Source organism: Kogia breviceps, chromosome 20 (assembly GCF_026419965.1).
Source record: "Kogia breviceps isolate mKogBre1 chromosome 20, mKogBre1 haplotype 1, whole genome shotgun sequence".
In the NCBI taxonomy this organism is placed as follows: domain Eukaryota; kingdom Metazoa; phylum Chordata; class Mammalia; order Artiodactyla; family Physeteridae; genus Kogia; species Kogia breviceps.
This window is the reverse complement of record NC_081329.1, coordinates 21,581,746-21,600,932: the sequence shown is the minus strand read 5'-3', so window position 1 is coordinate 21,600,932 and position 19,187 is coordinate 21,581,746. Positions and strand designations below refer to the sequence as shown.

At 39.7% G+C, this 19,187-nt stretch overlaps 1 protein-coding gene across 1 annotated transcript in view; it reads left to right on the top strand.

The window, feature by feature from the left end:
• The window catches only part of GTF2E2 (general transcription factor IIE subunit 2), a 68,942-nt gene extending 50,272 nt beyond the window's left edge, over nucleotides 1-18,670 (top strand). The window contains exons 7-8 of the mRNA XM_059049294.2: nucleotides 16,778-16,893; nucleotides 18,154-18,670. Of these exons, the coding sequence (XP_058905277.1) occupies nucleotides 16,778-16,893; nucleotides 18,154-18,270 (233 nt within the window). The 3' untranslated portion in view covers nucleotides 18,271-18,670. The remainder of the gene's footprint in view (nucleotides 1-16,777; nucleotides 16,894-18,153) is intronic.
• Nucleotides 18,671-19,187: the final 517 nt, after the last annotated feature.

The window sequence follows — 19,187 nt, the reverse complement described above, 5'->3', positions numbered from 1 at the left end:
GAGGTGCACATATCTTTTTGAATTAGTGTTTCATTTTCTTTGGATATATATCAAGGAGTGGAATTGTTGGGTCACATGGTAATTATATTTTTAGTTTTTTGAGGAACCTCCATACTGTTTTCCATAGTGGCTAAGCCAAGTTACATTCTCACCAACAGCGTACAAGGGTTCCCTTTTCTCCACATCCTTAACAACATTTGTTATTTGTCATCTCTTGATGACAGCCATTCTGACATGTGTGAGGTTATATCTTATTGTATTTTTTATTTGTATTTTCCTGACAATTAGAGATGTTGATCATCTTTTCATGTGCCTGTTGGCCATGTCTTCTTTGGAAAAATGTCTATTCAAGCTTCTTATTTTTTAATTAGGTTGTTTATTTTTTTGATACTGAGTTGATAGAGTTGTATGAACCATTTATATATTTTGGATATTAACCCCTTATCTGTCATATTATTTGCAAGTATTTTCTCCCACTTTGTATGTTGTCTTTTCATTTTGTTAGTGGTTTCCTTGGCTGTGCAAAATCTTTTAAGTTTAATTAGGTCTCATTTGTTTTATTATTTATTTATTTTTTAAACATCTTTATTAGAGTATAATTGCTTTACATTGTTGTGTTAGTTGCTGCTGTATAACAAAGTGAATCAGGAGGGCAGACAGCAGAAGCAAGAAGAACTACAATCCTTCATCCTGTGGAACAAAAACCACATTCACAGAAAGATAGACAAGATCTAAAGGCAGAGGACTATGTACTAGATGAAGGAACAAGATAACCCCCCAGAAAAACAACTAAATGAAGTGGAGATAGGAAACCTTCCAGAAAATGAATTCAGAATAATGATAGTGAAGATGATCCAGGACCTTGGAAAAAGAATGGAGGCAAAGATCGAGAAGTTGCAAGAAATGTTTAACAAAGACCTAGAAGAATTAAAGAGCAAACACCTAGAAGAATTAAAGAACAAAAAAAGATGAACAGTACAATAACTGAAATGAAAAATACATGAGAAGGAATCAATAGCAGAAGAACGGATAAGTGACCTGGAAGACAGAATGGTGGAATTCACTGACGTGGAACAGGATAAAGAAAAAAGAGTGAAAAGAAATGAAGACAGCCTGAGAGACCTTTGGGACAACATTAATCACAATAGCCTTCGCACTATAGGGGTCCCAGAAGGAGAAGAGAGAGAGAGAGAAAGGACACGAGAAAATATTTGAAGGGATTATAGTTGAACCCTTCCCTAATATGGGAAAGGAAATAGCCACCCAAGTCCAGGAAGCACAGAGAGGCCCAGGCAGGAGAAACCCAAGGAGAAACACGCCTAGACACATAGTAATCAAATTGACAAAAATTAAAGGCAAAATTTATTGAAAGCAACAAGGGAAAAATGACAAATAATGTACAAGGGAACTCCCATAACGTTAACAGCTGAGTTCTGAGCAGAAACTCTACATGCCAGAGGGAGTGGCATGATATATTTAAAGTGATAAAAGGGCAGAACCTACAACCAAGATTACTCTACCTGGCAAGGATCTCAGATTCGATGAAATCAAAAGCTTTATAGACAAGCAAAAGCTAGAAGAATTCAGCACCACCAAACCAGCTCTACAGCAAATGCTAAAGGAACTTCTCTAAGTGAGATACACAAGAGAAGAAAAGGACCTACAAAAACAAACCTGTAACAAGTAAGAAAATGGTAATAGGAACATACCTATCGATGATTACCTTAAACGTGAATGGATTAAATGCTCCAACCAGAAGACACAGGCTCACTGAATGGATACAAAAGCAAGACCCATATATAAGAGACCCATTTCAGACCTAGGGACACATACAGGCTGAAAGTGAGGGAATATAAAAAGATATTCGATGCAAACAGAAATCGAAAGAAAACTGGAGTAGCAATACTCATATCAGATAAAATAGACTTTAAAATAAAGAATGTTACAAGAGACAAGGAAGGACACTACATAATGATGAAGGGATCAATCCGAGAAGAAGATATAACAATTGTAAATATATATGCACCCAACATAGGAGCCCCTCAATACATAAGGCAACTGCTAACAGCTATAAAAGAGGAAATCAACAGTAACACATTAATAGTGGGGGACTTTAACATCTTACTTACTCCAATGTACAGATCATCCAAACAGGATACTAATAAGGAAACAGAAGCTTTAAATGACACAATAGACCAGATAGATTTAATTGATATTTATAGGACATTCCATCCAAAAACAGCAGATTACACTTTCTCCTCAAGTTTTCATGGAACATTCTCCAGGATAGATCATATCTTGGGTCACACATCAAGCCACAGTAAATTTAAGAAAATTGAAATCATATCAAGCATCTTTTCTGACTACAACACTATGAGATTAGAAATGAATTACAGGGAAAAAAACGTAAAAAAACACAATGACATGGAGGCTAAACAATACGTTAATAAATAACCAAGAGATCACTGAAGAAATCAAAGAGGAAATCAAAAAATATGTAGAGACAAATGACTGAAAACATGATGATCCAAAACCTAGATGCAGCAAAAGCAGTTCTAAGAGGGAAGTTTATAGTAATACAAGCCTACCTCAAGAAACAAGAAAAATCTCAATCATTCTAACCTTACCCCTAAAGGAACTAGAGAAAGAATAAACAAAACCCAAAGTTAGCAGAAGGAAAGAAATCATAAAGATCAGAGCAGAAATAAATGAAATAGAATCAAAGAAAACAATAGCAAAGATCAGTAAAACTAAAACCTGGTTTTTTGAGAAGATAAAATTGATAAACGGTTAGCCAGACTCATCAAGAAAAAGAGGGAAAGGACTCAAATCAATAGAATTAGAAATGAAAAAGGAGAAGTTACAACACACATACAGAAATACAAAGCATCCTAAGAGACTACTACAAGCAACTCTATGCCAATAAAATGGACAACCTGGAAGAAATGGACAAATTCTTAGAAAGGTATAACCTTCCAAGACTGAACCAGGAAGAAACAGAAAATAGGAACAGACCAATCACAAGTAATGAAATTGAAACTGTGATTAAAAATCTTCCAACAAACAAAAGTCCAGGACCAGATGGCTTCACAGGTGAATTCTGTCAAACATTTAGAGAAGAGCTAACACCCATCCTTCTCAAACTCTTCCAAAAAATTGCAGAGGAAGGAATACTCCCAAACTCATTCTACAAGGCCACCATCACCCTATTACCAAAACCAGACAAAGATATTACAAAAAAAGAAAATTACAGACCAATATCACTCATGAATATAGATGCAAAAATCCTCAACAAAATACTAGCAAACCGAATCCAACAACACAGTAAAAGGATCATACACCATGACTAAATGGGGTTTATCCCAGGGATGCAAGGATTCTTCAGTATACGCAAATCAATCAATGTGATACACCATATTAACAAACTGAAGAAGAAAAACCATATGATCATCTCAATAGATGCAGAAAAAGCTTTTGACAAAAGTCAACACCCATTTATGATAAAAACTCTCCAGAAAGTGGGCATAGAGGGAACCTACCTCAACATAATAAAGGCCACATAAGACAAACCCACAGCAAACATCATTCTCAGTTGTGAAAAACTGAAAGCATTTCCTCTAAGACCAGGAACAAGACAAGGATGTCCACTCTTGCCACTGTTATTCAACATAGTTGTGAAAGTCCTAGCCACAGCAATCAGAGAAGAAAAAGAAATAAAAGGAATCCAAATTGGAAAAGAAGTAAAGCTGTCACTGTTTGCAGATGACATGATACTATACATAGAGAATCCTAAAGATGCCACCAGAAAACTACTAGAGCTAATCAGTGAATCTGGTAAAGCAGCAGGATACAAAATTAATGCACAGAAATCGCTTGCATTCCTAAACACTAATGCTGAAAAATCTGAAAGAGAAATTAAGGAAACACTCCCATTTACTATTGCAACAAAAAGAATAAAATACCGAGGAATAAACCTACCTAAGGAGACGAAAGACTTTTATGCAGAAAACTGTAAGACGCTGATGAAAGAAATTAAAGATGATACCAACAGATGGAGAGTTATACCATGTTCTTGGATTGGAAGAATCAATATTGTGCAAATGACTATACTACCCAAAGCAATCTGCAGATTCAATACAGTCCCTATCAAATTACCAGTGGCACTTTTTTTTTTTTTTACAAAACTAGAACAAAAAAATCTTAAAATTTCTATGGAGACACAAAAGACCCCGAATAGCCAAAGCAGTCTTGAGGGAAAAAACCAGAGCTGGAGGAATCAGACTCCCTGACTTCAGACTATACTACAAAGCTACAGTAATCAAGACAATATGGTACTGGCACAAAAAACAGAAATATAGCTCAATGGAACAGGGTAGAAAGCCCAGAGGTAAGCACCTGTGGTCAAGCAGTCTATGACAAAGGAGGCAAGGATATAGGAGAAAAGACAGTCTCTTCAATAAGTGGTGCTGGGAATACTGGACAGCTACATGTAAAAGAATGAAATTAGAAGACTCCCTAACACCATACACAAAAATAAAGTCAAAATGGATTAGGGACCTAAATGTAAGACTGGACACTATCAAACTCTTAGAGGAAAACATAGGCAGAACACTCTTTGACATAAATCACAGCAAGATCTTTTTTGATCCACCTCCTAGAGTAATAGAAATAAAAACCAAAATAAACAAATGGGACCTAATGAAACTTAAAAGCTTTTTGCAAAGCAAAGGAAACTACAAACAAGATGAAAAGATAACCCTCAGAATGGGAGAAAATATTTGCAAACGAATCAACGGACAAAGGATTAATCACCAAAATATAAACAGCTCATGCAGCTCAATATTAAAAAAACAGACAACCCAATCGAAAAATGGACAGAAGACCTAAATAGACATTTCTCCAAAGAAGACATACAGATGGCCAAGAGCACATGAAAAGCTGCTCAACATCACTAATTATTAGAGAAATGAAAATCAAAAGTGCAATGAGGGCTTCCCTGGTGGCGCAGTGGTTGAGAGTCCGCCTGCCAATGCAGGGGACACGGGTTTGTGCCCCGGTCCGGGAAGATCCCACATGCCGTGGAGCCTGCACGTCTGGAGCCTGTGCTCTGCAATGGGAGAGGCCACAACAGTGAGAGGCCCGCGTACCGAAAAAAAAAAAAAAAAAAAGTGCAATGAGGTATCACCTCACACCAGTTAGAACGGGCATCATCAGAAAGTGTACAAACAACAAATGCTGGAGAGGGTGTGGCGAAAAGGGAACCCTCCTGCACTCTTGGTCGGAATGTAAATTCATACAGCCACTATGGATAACAGTATGGAGGTTCCTTAAAAAACTAAAAATAGAACTACCATGCACACCAGCAATCCTACTACTGGGCATATACCCAGAGAAAGCCATAATTCAAAAAGACACATGCACCCCAGTGTTCATGCAGTACTATTTACAATAGCCAGGTCATGGTAGCAACCTAAATGCCCATTGACAGACGAATGGATAAAAAAGATGTGGTACGTATCTACAATGGAATATTACTCAGCCATAAAAAGGAATGAAATTGGGTCATTTGTAGAGATGTGGATGGATTTAGAGACTGTCATACAGAGTTAAGTAAGTCAGAAAGAGGACAACAGATATTGTGCATTAACTCAGATATGTGGAATCTTGAAAAATGGTACAGATGAACTGGTTTGCAGGGCAGAAATAGAGACACAGATGTAGAGAACAAACGTGTGGATACCAAGGGAGGAAAGTGGTGGGGGGGGCGTTGGTGGTGGCATGAATTGGGAGATTGCACTTGACATGTGTACACTAATATGTATAAAATAGATAAGTAATAACCTGCTGTACAAATAAATAAATTTCAAAAATTCGAAAAAAAAAGTGAATCAGCTATATGTTTACATATATCCCCATATCCCCTCCCTCTTGCATCTCCCTCCCACTCTCCCTATGCCACCCATCTAGGTGGTCACAAAGCACCAAGTTGGTCTCCCTGTGCTATGCGGCTGCTTCCCACTAGCTATTTTATATTTGGTAGTGTATATATGTTAGTGCTACTCTTTCACTTCGTCTCAGCTTCCTTCCCCGTGTCAAGTTCATTCTCTACGTCTGCATCTTTATTTCTGTCTTGTCCCTAGGTGCTTCAGAACCATTTTTTCAGATTCCATATATATATGTATTAGCATATGCTGTTCGTTTTTCTCTTTCTGGGTTACTTCACTCTGTATGACAGACTCTAGGTCCATCCACCTCACTACAGATAACTCAGTTTTGTTTGTTTTTATGGCTGAGTAATATTCCATTGTATATATGTGCCACATCTTCTTTATCCATTCATCTGTCGATGGATACTTAGGTTGCTTCCATGTCCTGGCTATTGTAAATAGAGCTGCAGTGAACATTGTGGTACATGACTCTTTTCGAATTATGGTTTACTCAGGATATATGCCTAGTAGTGGGATTACTGGGGCATATGGCACTTCTATTTTTAGTTTTTTAAGGAACCTCCATACTGTTTTCCATAGTGGCTGTATCAATTTACATTCCCACCAACAGTGCAAGAGGGTTCCCTTTTTGCTACACCCTCTCCAGCATTTATTGTCTGTAGATTTTTTGATGATGGTCATTCTGACCTGTGTGAGGTGATACCTCATTGTAGTTTTGATTTGCATTTCTCTAATGATTAGTGATGTTGAGCATCCTTTCATGTGTTTGTTGGCAATCTGTATATCTTCTTTGGAGAAATGTCTATTTAGGTCTTCTGCCCATTTTTCGATTGGAGTGTTTGCTTTTTTGGTATTGAGCTGTATGAGCTGCTTGTAAAATTTGGAGATTAATCCTTTGTCAGTTGCTTCATTTGCAAATATTTTCTCCCATTTTGAGGGTTGTCTTTTCATCTTGTTTATGGTTTCCTTTGCTATGCAAAAGCTGTTAAGTTTCATTAGGTCCCATTTGTTTATTTTTGTTTTTATTTCCATTTCTCTAGGAGGTGGGTCAAAAAAGAATCTTGCTGTGATTTATGTCATAGAGTGTTCTGCCTATGTCTTCCTCTAAGAGATTTATAGTGTTTGGCCTTATATTTAGGTCTTTAATCCATTTTGAGTTTATTTTTGTGTATGGTGTTAAGGAGTGTTCTAATTTCATTCTTTTACAGGTAGCTGTCCAGTTTTCCCAGCACCACTTATTGAAGAGGCTGTCTTTTCTTCATTGTATATTCTTCCCTCCTTTATCAAAAATAAGGTGACCATATGTGTGTGGGTTTATCTCTGGGCTTTCTGTCCTGTTCCATTGATCTGTTTTTCTGTTTTTTTGTGCCAGTACCATATTGTCTTCATTACTGTCACTCTGTAGTATAGTCTGAAGTCTGGGAGCCTGATTCCTGCAGCTCCATTTTTCTTTCTCAATATTGCTTTGGCCATTCAGGGTCTTCTATGTTTTCTTACAAATTGTGAAATTTTTCTAGTGCTGTGAAAAATGCCATTGGTAGTTTGATAGAGATTGCGTTGAATCTGTTTATTGCTTTGGGTAGTATAGTCATTTTCACAGTGTTGATTCTTCCAGTCCAGGAACATGGTATAATCTCTCCATCTGTTGGTATCATCTTTAATTTCTTTCATCAGTGTCTTATAGTTTTCTGCATACAGGTCCTTTTTGTCTCCTTAGGTAGGTTTATTCCTAGGTATTTAATTTTTTTTGTTGCGGTGGTAAATGGGAGTGTTTCCTTAATTTCTCTTTCAGATTTTTCAGCATTAGTGTATAGGAATGCAAGAGATTTCTGTGCATTAATTTTGTATCCTGCTGTTTTACCAGATTCATTGATTAGCTCTAGTAGTTTTCTAGTGGCATCTTTAGGATTCTCTATGTGTAGTATCATGTCATCTGCAAACAGTGACCGCTTTACTTCTTCTTTTCTGATTTGGATTCCTTTTATTTCTTTTTCTTCTCTGACTGCTGTGGCTAAAACTTCCAATACTATGTTGGATAATAGTTGTGAGAGTGGACGACCTTGTCTTCTTCCTGATCGTAGAGGAAATGGTTTCAGTTTTTCACCATTGTGAACCATTTTGGCTGTGGGTTTGTCATATATGGCCTTTATTATGTTGAGGAAAGTTCCCTTTATGCCTCCTTTCTGGAGGATTTTTATCATAAATGGCTGTTGAATTTTGTCAAAAGCTTTTTCTGCATCTGTTGAGATGACCATATGGTTTTTTTCCTTCAATTTGTTAATATGGTTATAGCATTCATTGATTTGCATATATTGAAGAATCCTTGCTTTCCTGGGATAAACCCCATTTGGTCATGGTGTATGATCCTTTTAATGTGATGTTGGATTCTGTTTGGTAGTATTTTGTTGAGGATTTTTGCATCCATGTTCATCAGTGATATTGGCCTGTAGTTTTCTTTCTTTGTGACATCTTCGTGTGGTTTTGGTAATAGGGTGATGGTGGCCTTGTAGAATGAGTTTGGGAGTGTTCCTCCCTCTGCTATATTTTGGAAGATTTTGAGAAGGATGGGTGTTAGCTCTTCTCTAAATGTTTGAGAGAATTCACATGTGGTCCTGGGCTTTTGTTTGTTGGAAGATTTTTAATCACAGCTTCAATTTCAGTGCTTGTGATTGGTCTGTTTATATTGTCTATTTTTTCCTGGTTCTGTCGGGATTTTGTGCTTTTCTAAATATTTGTCCATTTCTTCCAGGTTGTCCATTTTACTGGCATATAGTTGCTTGTAGTAATCTCTCATGATCCTTTGTATTTCTGCAATGTCAGTTGGTACTTATCCTTTTTCATTTCGAATTCTGTCTTCTCCCTTTTTTTCTTGATGAGTCTGGCTAATCGTTTATCAATTTTGTTTATCTTAAGGAACCAGCTTTTAGTTTTATTGATCTTTGCTATCGTTTCCTTCATCTCTTTTTCATTTATTCTCTGATCTTTATGATTTCTTTCCTTCTAACTTAAGGGTTTTTTTGTTCTTCTTTCTCTAATTGCTTTAGTTGTAAGTTTATTTGAGATTTTCCTTATTTCTTGAGGTGTGATTTTATTGCTATCAACTTCCCTCGTAGAACTGCTTTTGCTGCATCCCATAGATTTTGGGTTGTTGTGTGTTCATTGTCATTTTTTTCTAGGTATTTTTTGATTTCCTCTTTGATTTCTTCAGTGATCTCTTGGTTATTTAGTAGCATACATAATGTTTAGCCTCCATGTGTTTATATTTTTTACAGTTTTTTTTTCCTGTGATTGATATCTAGTCTCATAGTGTGGTGGTCGGAAAAGATACTTGATACGACTTCAGTTTTCTTACATTTACTAAGGCTTGATTTGTGACCCAAGATATGATCTGTCCTGGAGAATGTTCCATGAGAACTTGAGAAGAAAGTGTATTCTGTTGTTTTTGGATGGAATATCCTATAAATATCAATTAAGTCTATCTGGTCTATTGTGTCATTTAAAGCTTGTGTTTCCTTATTTATTTTCTGTCTGGATGATCTGCCTATTGGTGTAAGTGGGGTGTTAAAGTCCCCGACTGTTTTTGTGTTACTGTCGATTTCTCCTTTTATGGCTGTGAACATTTGCCTTATGTTTTGTGGTGCTCCTATGTTGGGTGCATAAATATTTATAATTGTTTTCTTCTTGGATTGCCCTTGATCATTATGTAGTGTCCTTCCTTATCCCTTGTAACATTATTTTAAAGTCTATTTTATCTGATATGAGTATTGCTACTCCAGCTTTCTTGTGATTTTCAATTGCATAGAATATCTTTTTCCATCCTCTCCCTTTCAGTCTGTATGTGTCCCTAGGTCTGAAGTGGGTTTCTTGTAGACAGCATATTTAAGTGTCTTGTTTTTGTATCTATTCAAATAGTCTTTGTCTTTTGGTTGGAGCATTTAATTCATTTCCATGTGAGGTGTTTAGTGATATGTATATTCCTATTACCATTTTCTTAATTGATTTGGGTTTGTTTTTGTTGGTCTTTTTCTTTTGCGTTTCCTGCTTAGAGACATTTCTTTAGCATTTGTTGTAAAGCTGGTTTTGTGGTGCTGAATTCTTGTAGCTTTTGCTTGTCTATAAAGCTTTTGATTTCTCTGTTGAATCTGAATGAGATCCTTGCCAGGTATAGTAATCTTGGTTGTAGGTTTTTCCCTTTCATCACTTTAAGTATATCCTGCCACTCCCTTCTGGCTTGCAGAGTTTCTACTGAAAGATCAGCTGTTAACCTGTTGGGGGTTCCCTTGTATGTTATTTGTTGGTTTTCCATTGCTGCTTTTAATATTTTTTCTTTGTATAGCTTCTCATAGTTTGATTAATATGTCTCTTGGTGTGTTTCACCTTGGATTTATCCTGTATGGGACTCTGTGTGCTTCCTGGACTTGATTAACTCTTTCCTTTCCCATGTTAGGGAAATTTTCAACTATAATCTCTTCAGGTATTTTCTCAGTCCCTTTCTTTTTCTCTTCTTCTTCTGGGACCCCTATAATTCGATCGTTGGTGCATTTAATGTTGTCCCAGAGGTCTCTGTGACTGTCCTCAGTTCTTTTCATTCTTTTTTGTTTATTCTGCTCTGCAGTAGTTATTTCCACGATTTTATCTTCCAGGTCACTTATCCATTCTTCTGCCTCAGTTATTCTGCTATTGATTCCTTCTAGAGAATTTTTAATTTCATTGTTCATCATTGTTTGTTTGCTCTTTAGTTCTTTTGGGTCCTTCTTAAGTGTTTCTTGTATTTTCTCCATTCTGTTTCCAAGATTTTGGATCATCTTTAGGATCATTACTCTGAATTCTTTTTTAGGTAGACTGCCTATTTCCTCTTCATTTGTTTGGTCTGGTTGGTTTTACCTTGTTCCTTCATCTGCTGCATATTTCTCTGTCTTCTCATTTTGCTTAACTACTGTGTTTGGGGTCTGCTTTTTGCAGGCTGCAGGTTCATAGTTCCCATTGTTTTTGGTGTCTGCCCTCAGTGGGTAAGGTTGGTTCAGTGGGTTGTGTAGGCTTCCTGGTGGATGGGACTGGTGCCTGTGTTCTGGTGGATGAGGCTGAATCTTGTCTTTCTGGTGGGCAGGATCATGTCCGGTGGTGTGTTTTGGGGTGTCTATGAACTTAGTATGATTTTAGGCAGCCTCTCTGCTAATGGGTGGGGTTGTGTTCCTGTCTTGCTAGTTGTTTGGCATGGGGTGTCCAGTACTGGAGCTTGCTGGTCGTTGAGTAGAGCTGGGTCTTAGCATTGAGATGGAGATCTCTGGGAGAGGTCTCTCCAATATTATGAGAGGCCAGGAGGTCTCTGGTGGACCAGTGTTCTGAACTAGGCTCTCTGACCTCAGAGGCTCAGGCCTGGTACCTGGCCAGAGCACCAAGACCCTGTCAGCCACACAGCTCAGAAGAAAAGGGGAAAAAGAAAAAAAAGAAAGAAACAAGTTATTAAAATAAAAAAGTGTTATTAAAATTAAAAAGTAATTTAAAAAAGAGCAAGTAAACCAATAAACAAATCCACCAATGATAGCAAGTGCTAAAAACTATACTTTAAAAAAAAGGACAGACGGAACCCTAGGACAAATAGTAAAAGTAAACCTGTACAGACAGAATCACACAAAGAAGCATATACAAAGAGAAAAGGGAAAAAAGAAAAATATATATATTAAAAAAAGGAAGAGAGCAACCAAATCAGTAAACAGATCTACCAGTGATAATAAGCTCTAAATACTAAACTAAGATAAACATAAAACTAGAAACAAATTAGACACAGAAAGCAAACCCCAAGTCTACATTTGCTCCCAAAGTCCACCGCCTCAGTTTTGGGATGATTCATTGTCTATTCAGGTATTCCACAGATGCAGGGTACAGCACGTTGATTGTGGAGATTTAATCCGCTGCTCCTGTGGCTGCTGGGAGAGATTTCCCTTTCTCCTCTTTTGTTCGCACATCTCCCGGGGTTCACCTTTGGATTTGGACCTGCCTCTGCGTGTAGGTCACTTGGGGGCATCTGTTCTTTGCTCAGACAGGACAGGGTTAAAGGCGCAGCTGATTCGGGGGGCTCTGGCTCACTCAGGCCGGGGGAGGGAGGGGTACGGAATGCGGGGTGAGCCTGTGGCAGCAGAGCCCAGTGTGATGCTGCAGTAGCCTGAGGCATGCTGTGTGTTCTCCTGGGGAAGTTGTCCCTGGATCTCAGGACCCTGGCAGTGGCAGGTTGCACAGGCTTCTGGGAGGGGAGGTGTGGATAGTGACCTGTGCTCGCACACAGGCTTCTTGGTGGCTGCAACAGTAACTTTAGTGTTTCATGCCCGTCTCTGGTGTCCACGCTGATAGCTGTGGCTTGCGCCCGTCTCTGAAGCTCGTTTAGGTGGTGCTCTGAATCCCCTCTCCTTGTGCACCCTTTTAGGAAGTCTGACGTCTTCTGCCAGCATTCAGTAGGTGTTCTGTAGGAGTTGTTCCACATGTAGATGTACTTTTGATGTATTTGTGGGGAGGAAGATGATCTCCACATCTTACTCCTCCGCCATCTTGAAGGTCCTATTATAGAATTTTAAAGAGTTCTTTATTCTGGATACAGGTCTGTTAAAAGAGTTATGTTTTGTGAATATTGTCCATTCTCTGAGTTGTCTTTTCAGTTTCTTGTTGGTGTGCTTTGAGATACAAACGTTTTTAATCTTGATGTGGTACAATTTATGTATTTGTCTTTTTGTTTGTTTGTTTGTTTGTTTTTGTGTGTGTGGTACGCGGGCCTCTCACTGTTGTGGCCTCTCCCGTTGCGGAGCACAGGCTCCGGACACACAGGCTCAGCGGCCATGGCTCACGGGCCTAGCCGCTCCGCGGCATGTGGGATCTTCCCGGACCGGGGCACGAACCTGTGTCCCCTGCATCGGCAGGTGGACTCTCAACCACAGCGCCACCAGGGAAGCCCTTATGAATTTGTCTTTTTGTTGCTTGTGTTTCTGTGTCATATCTAAGAAACCATTCCCTAATCTAACAGCACCAATATTTACTTCCGTTTTTTCTTCAAAGAGTTTCTGTTTTAGCTCTTATATTTAGATCTTTGATCATTTTGAATTAATTTTTGCATGTAATGTGACGTGTAGGTCAAGTGTCATATTTATTAGTATGTTGTAATACGTATAACTGTATGTAGGACCCAGCTGTCCCACTTTTAGGTTTTTACCCAAGTTCACTCAAAATCCATGTACATATCAACTTTATTCGTAACAGCCAAAACCTGGAAACAACTCAGATGCCCTTTAACCGTCCCTTCATTGCCCCTAAGTGTGGTACATCCTTACAATGGAATACAGCTTCGCAATAAGAAGGAACGAAGTACTGACATGCCCAACAACATGGATGAATCTCAGATGAGTCATGCTTATTGAAAGAAGCCAGATTGATCTGCCTTCCTTAAAGGCGTTAGCACTCAGAAATAAAGATGATAGACCTCAGAGGATGATGGTAACTATGACAGATATAGATAGTGCTTTTTCCTTTGCAGGCATTATTCTCAGTGCTTTATAGATATTAACTCATTTTATCCCCACAACTTTATGAAATACATATTATCCCAATTTTACAGATCAGAAAACTGAGGCAGAGAGGTTAAGTAACTTGTCCCATGTGACATAGTTAGTAAATGGGGTAACTGGGTTCCACACCCAGGCCATCTGTCGCCACAGTCTGTAATTCTGCTAGTTTTGTATTTCATAGGAAATCTCTGGGTGTAGCCAAAATATGAATGAGTTATTTAGGAATTTAAGTAAAGCCTTATTAATGAATTTGCTTATTTTCTTTCCTTCTCTGGCATACTTTCTGTTACACAGTTTTCATTCTTAGCTCAAGTAGGACAGGGTTTCCTTCAGCTGAAAGGGTCAAATCTGAGTTTTAAAATTCTAGCCTGTTTTCTTTTCTGTTAAAAGACAGCAGATTTTTTAAACAATTCCTATATTATTTACCCTTATAATTTAGATCCTGACTGACTTTCATGATACTTGGAGATAATCTCCTAAAACAAATCATTTGTCTTTAAATTTGATGTACCCTAATCATTTGCTGTTTTCAAAAAAAAAAGTGATCTCTAGAAAAAGAGACTAGGAGGCCTACATCTTGGTTTCTAAATACCATTCTCCAGTAAAAGGAGTCAGGACTCCTTGGCGAAGAGTTGATTCCAAGTTTGGGGAAATGCAAGTTGAGCTTGGAACAAGTTTTAGTACCAGAAAGTGAGAGAATGCTCAAAAAAACCCCAAACAACAAAAAAGGGAAGCAAGTCAAAAAGAGCCAGGGACAATTTGAAGGGACTCAATGACCAAAGCCAGGATATTTGAACAAGAAAATAAATAATAATGAATTATAATCCATGAAATTAAATATGCATGAATCCATACTAAGTTAACAATTGAATAAATAGATTGGATCGAGCATCCAATCTATTTATTCAGTAGTCTTCCTTATAGTAGAATTCTAATCCATACGTATGAAAGGAATGATGGAAGTAACATGCCGTTAGGCAAACCCACAAGGATCAGTTGTTGTAGGCACTAGCCATCAATGGATGCTGAAATTAGTGAGCTAACGTGTGCTGAGAAACAGGGTGTTTAGGCATAGTCTCAGTAGATCTCCCCACAGGGTGCTTATTAATTACAAAGGGAAAAATAATAGCTTCATGGTGGAGAAATCTGACAGACACCACGTTAACCAGTGATCATTCTAACAGCCCCAGTAATAAGACATGTGAACATCATGGACCGTTGATGTTAGGTCCTGAGAAGGGCACAGTGTCTTCTCTGTGATGTTCTTGCCCAAAATGTATAACCTCAGTTTAATCACAAGGGAATAGCAGACAACCGCACATTGAGGGCCGTTGTATAAAATAACTACAGAAACTCCTCAGAAGTGTCATGGTGCTGAGAGATGAGGATACACTGGGCACACTTAGAGCCTGGAGCAAGGAGACACTGCAGCTAAACACAGTGGGAATCCAGGTGGGGTGCCGGACCAGGACGACCAGGATGGGGACGCAAGTGCTAAAACTGGTGACATGTGAGTAAGGCCTGTAGATTAGTTAATAGGCTTGTATTATTAGTTTAGATAATTTTACTAAGATCATGTACAGTGTTAACATTAGTGAAAGCTGGGCAAAGCCTGTACAAGAGTTCTGTGTACTAATGTTGCAGCTCTTCTGTTAATGTAAAATTATTTTAAAATTTAAAAGTTTTAAAAATGTAACAAGAAAACATATTCTGTGATGCCCAGAGAACAACATTTCATATGTTCAGTGATCAAATTGTTGAGGATGTGCTAAATTCAGTGCCAGCCATAGTAGGAAACTTGAACTAGAATATCCGCTCCCGAGGAGCTTATAGCCCTTCAAGGGGCTGAGAAAGTCATGCAAACAATTGATTGTCATCTGTTAACTGGTTTCTGTAATCTATGCAGATGCAAGTCCAGGGAGCATATAGGAAAAAGAGCTCCTAATGTATCGAAATAAATTAAAAAATTTTTTATTTAGAGATGTTTTGGATTGAAATAACTTTGTGCCCAGGTTGAATTCTTTGTAGTAGATTGTCATTTTTGCATTTGGTCACCGTCAGCAAAAAGCTTTTCAGTGTGTGGCAGAAAACAGATTTCCTGAGAATCACTGGAGCCCCAGCTGTTAAAGCATCGTTTGCTTCATATAATACGTATGAAATAGGAAAGAGAACAGTCTGGTCCAGCACAGTATTGCGTGCCTACTTTGTTTACAGCTTGTGAATGGACCACTCTCTGTTCTCACTTTTTACCTGAAAGTAAGCCAGGGAGGGGGTGGTGCCGGCACCACCTGGATTAGGCCCCCAGGATGCCATGCCGGGGAGGCGGGTGGGGATGGGGGTAGGTGGTGTTGTGTGTGAGTGGGCATGGGCGTGGGCCTGCCCGAGAGGTCTTCGGTGAGCAGGAGGCCCAGCCCGCGGCCTCAGGGCACCCAGCGAACTTTTCCTTTTTCACCATCCAGAGTACAAATGTCTTATGATTTGCCATCATAATACATTTTTTGTGTGTTGGAAAGTAGATGTTAATAATGAAGTGAAACCTGGTTGTTTGAGCGTGTCTTTAGGGACAGAATTTAAGATGCATAAGAGTTTCATTCTGGACATGTCCCAATTGTGATCTCTTTGAGTTGTAGAAATGGTGGTGTGGCAGAGGGGCCGGGGTCTCTGAGGACAAGGAGTAGGCTGGACGGAAGGCCTTTCTCCTGTGTCTGCCAGAGCATGTGAGACAGTGTTACTGTCTCAGTATTCCTTCCCTCACTTTTATGACCTCTTAGTCACCCATCCCCCATGTATGTGATTTCAAAAGGCCTTTTTTGCAGATAAGCTGTTGTAACTCGTCACTCCGTATAAAACTTTGGTTCTTCATCTCCCTGTGTGTTTCTCTTCTCCTGTAGGAGAGGAAGTGGGGTATACTGAGCTCATGAGAGATGATCAGGAATTTGAACTATTTCAGTGGAGAACTGATTTCTGGAATTAAAGGAGAGGGTCAGCTGCCTTTCTTCCCAGGAAAGCTGGGAGGCTCAGTCACATGGCCCTTCATTTATAGGCTCTAAAAATAGAGCAGTGCTGGTCTGGTCTGTGGGGATGCAGTCATGTTCCCAGGCCCTTCTGCTGCTCTGTGTCCAGCATCTGAATGTTCCTGTCTTCCTTTGTTTCCTAATGAAGTCCCAGATGTGCTAATTGAGATCAGAGGAGATAACACTGAAGCCTGATTTCGATCACACTGAGATGTTATAGCTTGTAAACATCTATTGTGCGGTAACTACTGTCTTGTTGGCACAGAGTTTCAGAAACTGTGGAGGAGTGTCACTGTGGATTCAATGGATGAGGAGAAAATTGAAGAGTATCTGAAGCGACAGGGTATTTCTTCCATGCAGGAATCTGGACCAAAGAAAGTGGTATGTACCCTCTAGAAGAAAATGTAATCCTCTGCTCTTTGAACTGTTAGCCTGCTTCCTGTGCAGCTCTCAGAAGGAGCAGGTAGGTAGGTAGGTCTCCCTTCCAGTTTTTTCTGTGTCCTAATCCCGTGACCTTGGTCAGATGCACTCAGATCACGTCTGGTGTATCGAGGGCCAGCGGATCTCTTTGCCCTCAGGTGCTGCTCGCCAGGTATGTGAGAGCCTCCCGGGCAGTCAGTGCCTGCTCTTCAGCTCCAGCCACAGGACGTGTAGTGCCCACGTGTTGTCCTCCCAGTTCCCGCCCGGGGCCTGCTTCATCATTGTGGCCTTTATGATCTTCATCCCACCCCCCAAGCCCTCTTGCTCCCGGAGCCCAGTGGTCTCGGTGCCTGGCTTTGCCTTAGCTCTGATCACACTGAAGTGTCCTTGTTGACTGTCAGATCCCTTCGGAACCAGATATTACTGTCTTTATAGCCCCCAAATCCTGCTCATTGGAGGGGTTTGTAATTGAATGAAGTCCTGTGAGTTCCTTGTACCAGCTGACCAGCTCTCTGCAGTCCAGGGACAAAGCCAGGATGAGAAATATTTCACTAACACCCTCTTTCCCTTGTCCGCCATCGTGCCTTGTAGCTGGACTTGTGTGTGACTTTGTGTTTTATTCAGTAAAGTTTTAGGACTCCTTTAAAAGGGCAAATGTATTGCCAGTGTCTCCGAGAATCAGTGTGATTGCAGCACTTCATGGTTTCTTGTCATTGCTCAGTTTGTTACTATTATGTGATATTAGTATTTCAGGAATACCGTGAAGAAAAGAGGATAATATTTAACAAATCTTTCTGTGTTCATCCACTTCCCAATTTGCCCATCTCTCTCTATTTTGCTGTATTTGCTTCGGGTCTTTGTTTTATTGGTAATTAAATGGTGGATAAAATTTTAAACCTGATAATAGAGATGCAAAACAAAAGAGATTTACTGCCTCTCTTTTTATCCACTCGGTGCCTACAGTAGTTGTGGTTGGTTTTCGTGCCAGCCCATTTATTCCAGGTGGAGGGGTGCACTTCACTGTTAACAGAAAGCCCTGGTTTGTGTTTTTGAACCAGGATCGTGTGGATTGGTGTGTGTGAGGCTGGGCTGCAGAACAGAAAAAAGGTCACAAACCCTGCATCTCTTTGCCGCTGGTTTCTGGGGCATCTTTTGTAAATCCTCCCCATATTACCTCTCTGAGTAGCCGTTCTTTCTAACTGTCTTTACCTTTTCCTGTAGGCTCCTATTCAGAGAAGGAAAAAGCCAGCTTCACAGAAAAAGCGACGGTTTAAAACTCACAATGAGCACTTGGCCGGGGTGCTGAAGGACTACTCTGACATCACTCCTGGCAAGTAGTGAACAGTTTTGTCTGAGAGCAAAGAGTTACAAAGTCAAGATCTTCCTTGTTGACGCTGGGATCTGAAGACTGACCGTCTTCCCATTCTACTTCTTAGGACCAAGGACAGGAGCAGTTCAGTTTACAGAACTAGTGCAAATTACCAAACTCAAAGCTTATTTTCATTAATGGGCTAATGAGAAATGTTATGTCCCTTGTTAACCTCCTGTTACTTCTTGGGGGAAAGGCGCTCAGCATGGCATGCCGGTGTCTTTGCTATTTATCTCTACTTCTAAGTGGTTCCTGGTTCCATTTTCCTTTTCGTTACCTTAGAACAGGTTTGCCGATAGTCTTGAATGCAGTATTTGTTTATTCCAAAAGAGCATATTTATAATAAAATCGTTGTAGAAGGAGCTCTGAGATGTCAGTGAGTTCAGTTTGCTTCTTTCCATTCTTGGCAGTGACGGGTGGCAGCTCGTCTTTGACTCCCACAGGTGGTGTCTGGAATGCTGTCGGAGACTGAGGTGTCTGGGCTGCATTGCTGAGCGTGTGGATTTCACAGTTGGAAGTTGGAACCCAAGGTGTGCCTCTTGGTAGCAGGTGAAGCAGTAAAGGTATACTACATGTGATTTTTTTTAATGCTTGCTTTTCAAAGGATAAATCAGTATTTAGCCTCTTGGATTTTGCAAGTCATGTTCTCATGCCGTCTCCAGCAAGGATGAAGACCTGACTGTGTCCCAGCCCTGATGGGGCTTGGCCCTGAGGTTCTTCTTTCGGAGGCTCCCTCTGTCTCCCCGTCCCTGGCTGAGCTCAGGAGAGCTGCTGTCACACGTGGGTTAAGCGTTGTGGTGACTTTTGGGGAAATCTATGGGCATTCCGTCATTCTGTGGTAAACTACCCATTTTCCTTATCTGTGCTTGTTTTACGGTCTGTGGTG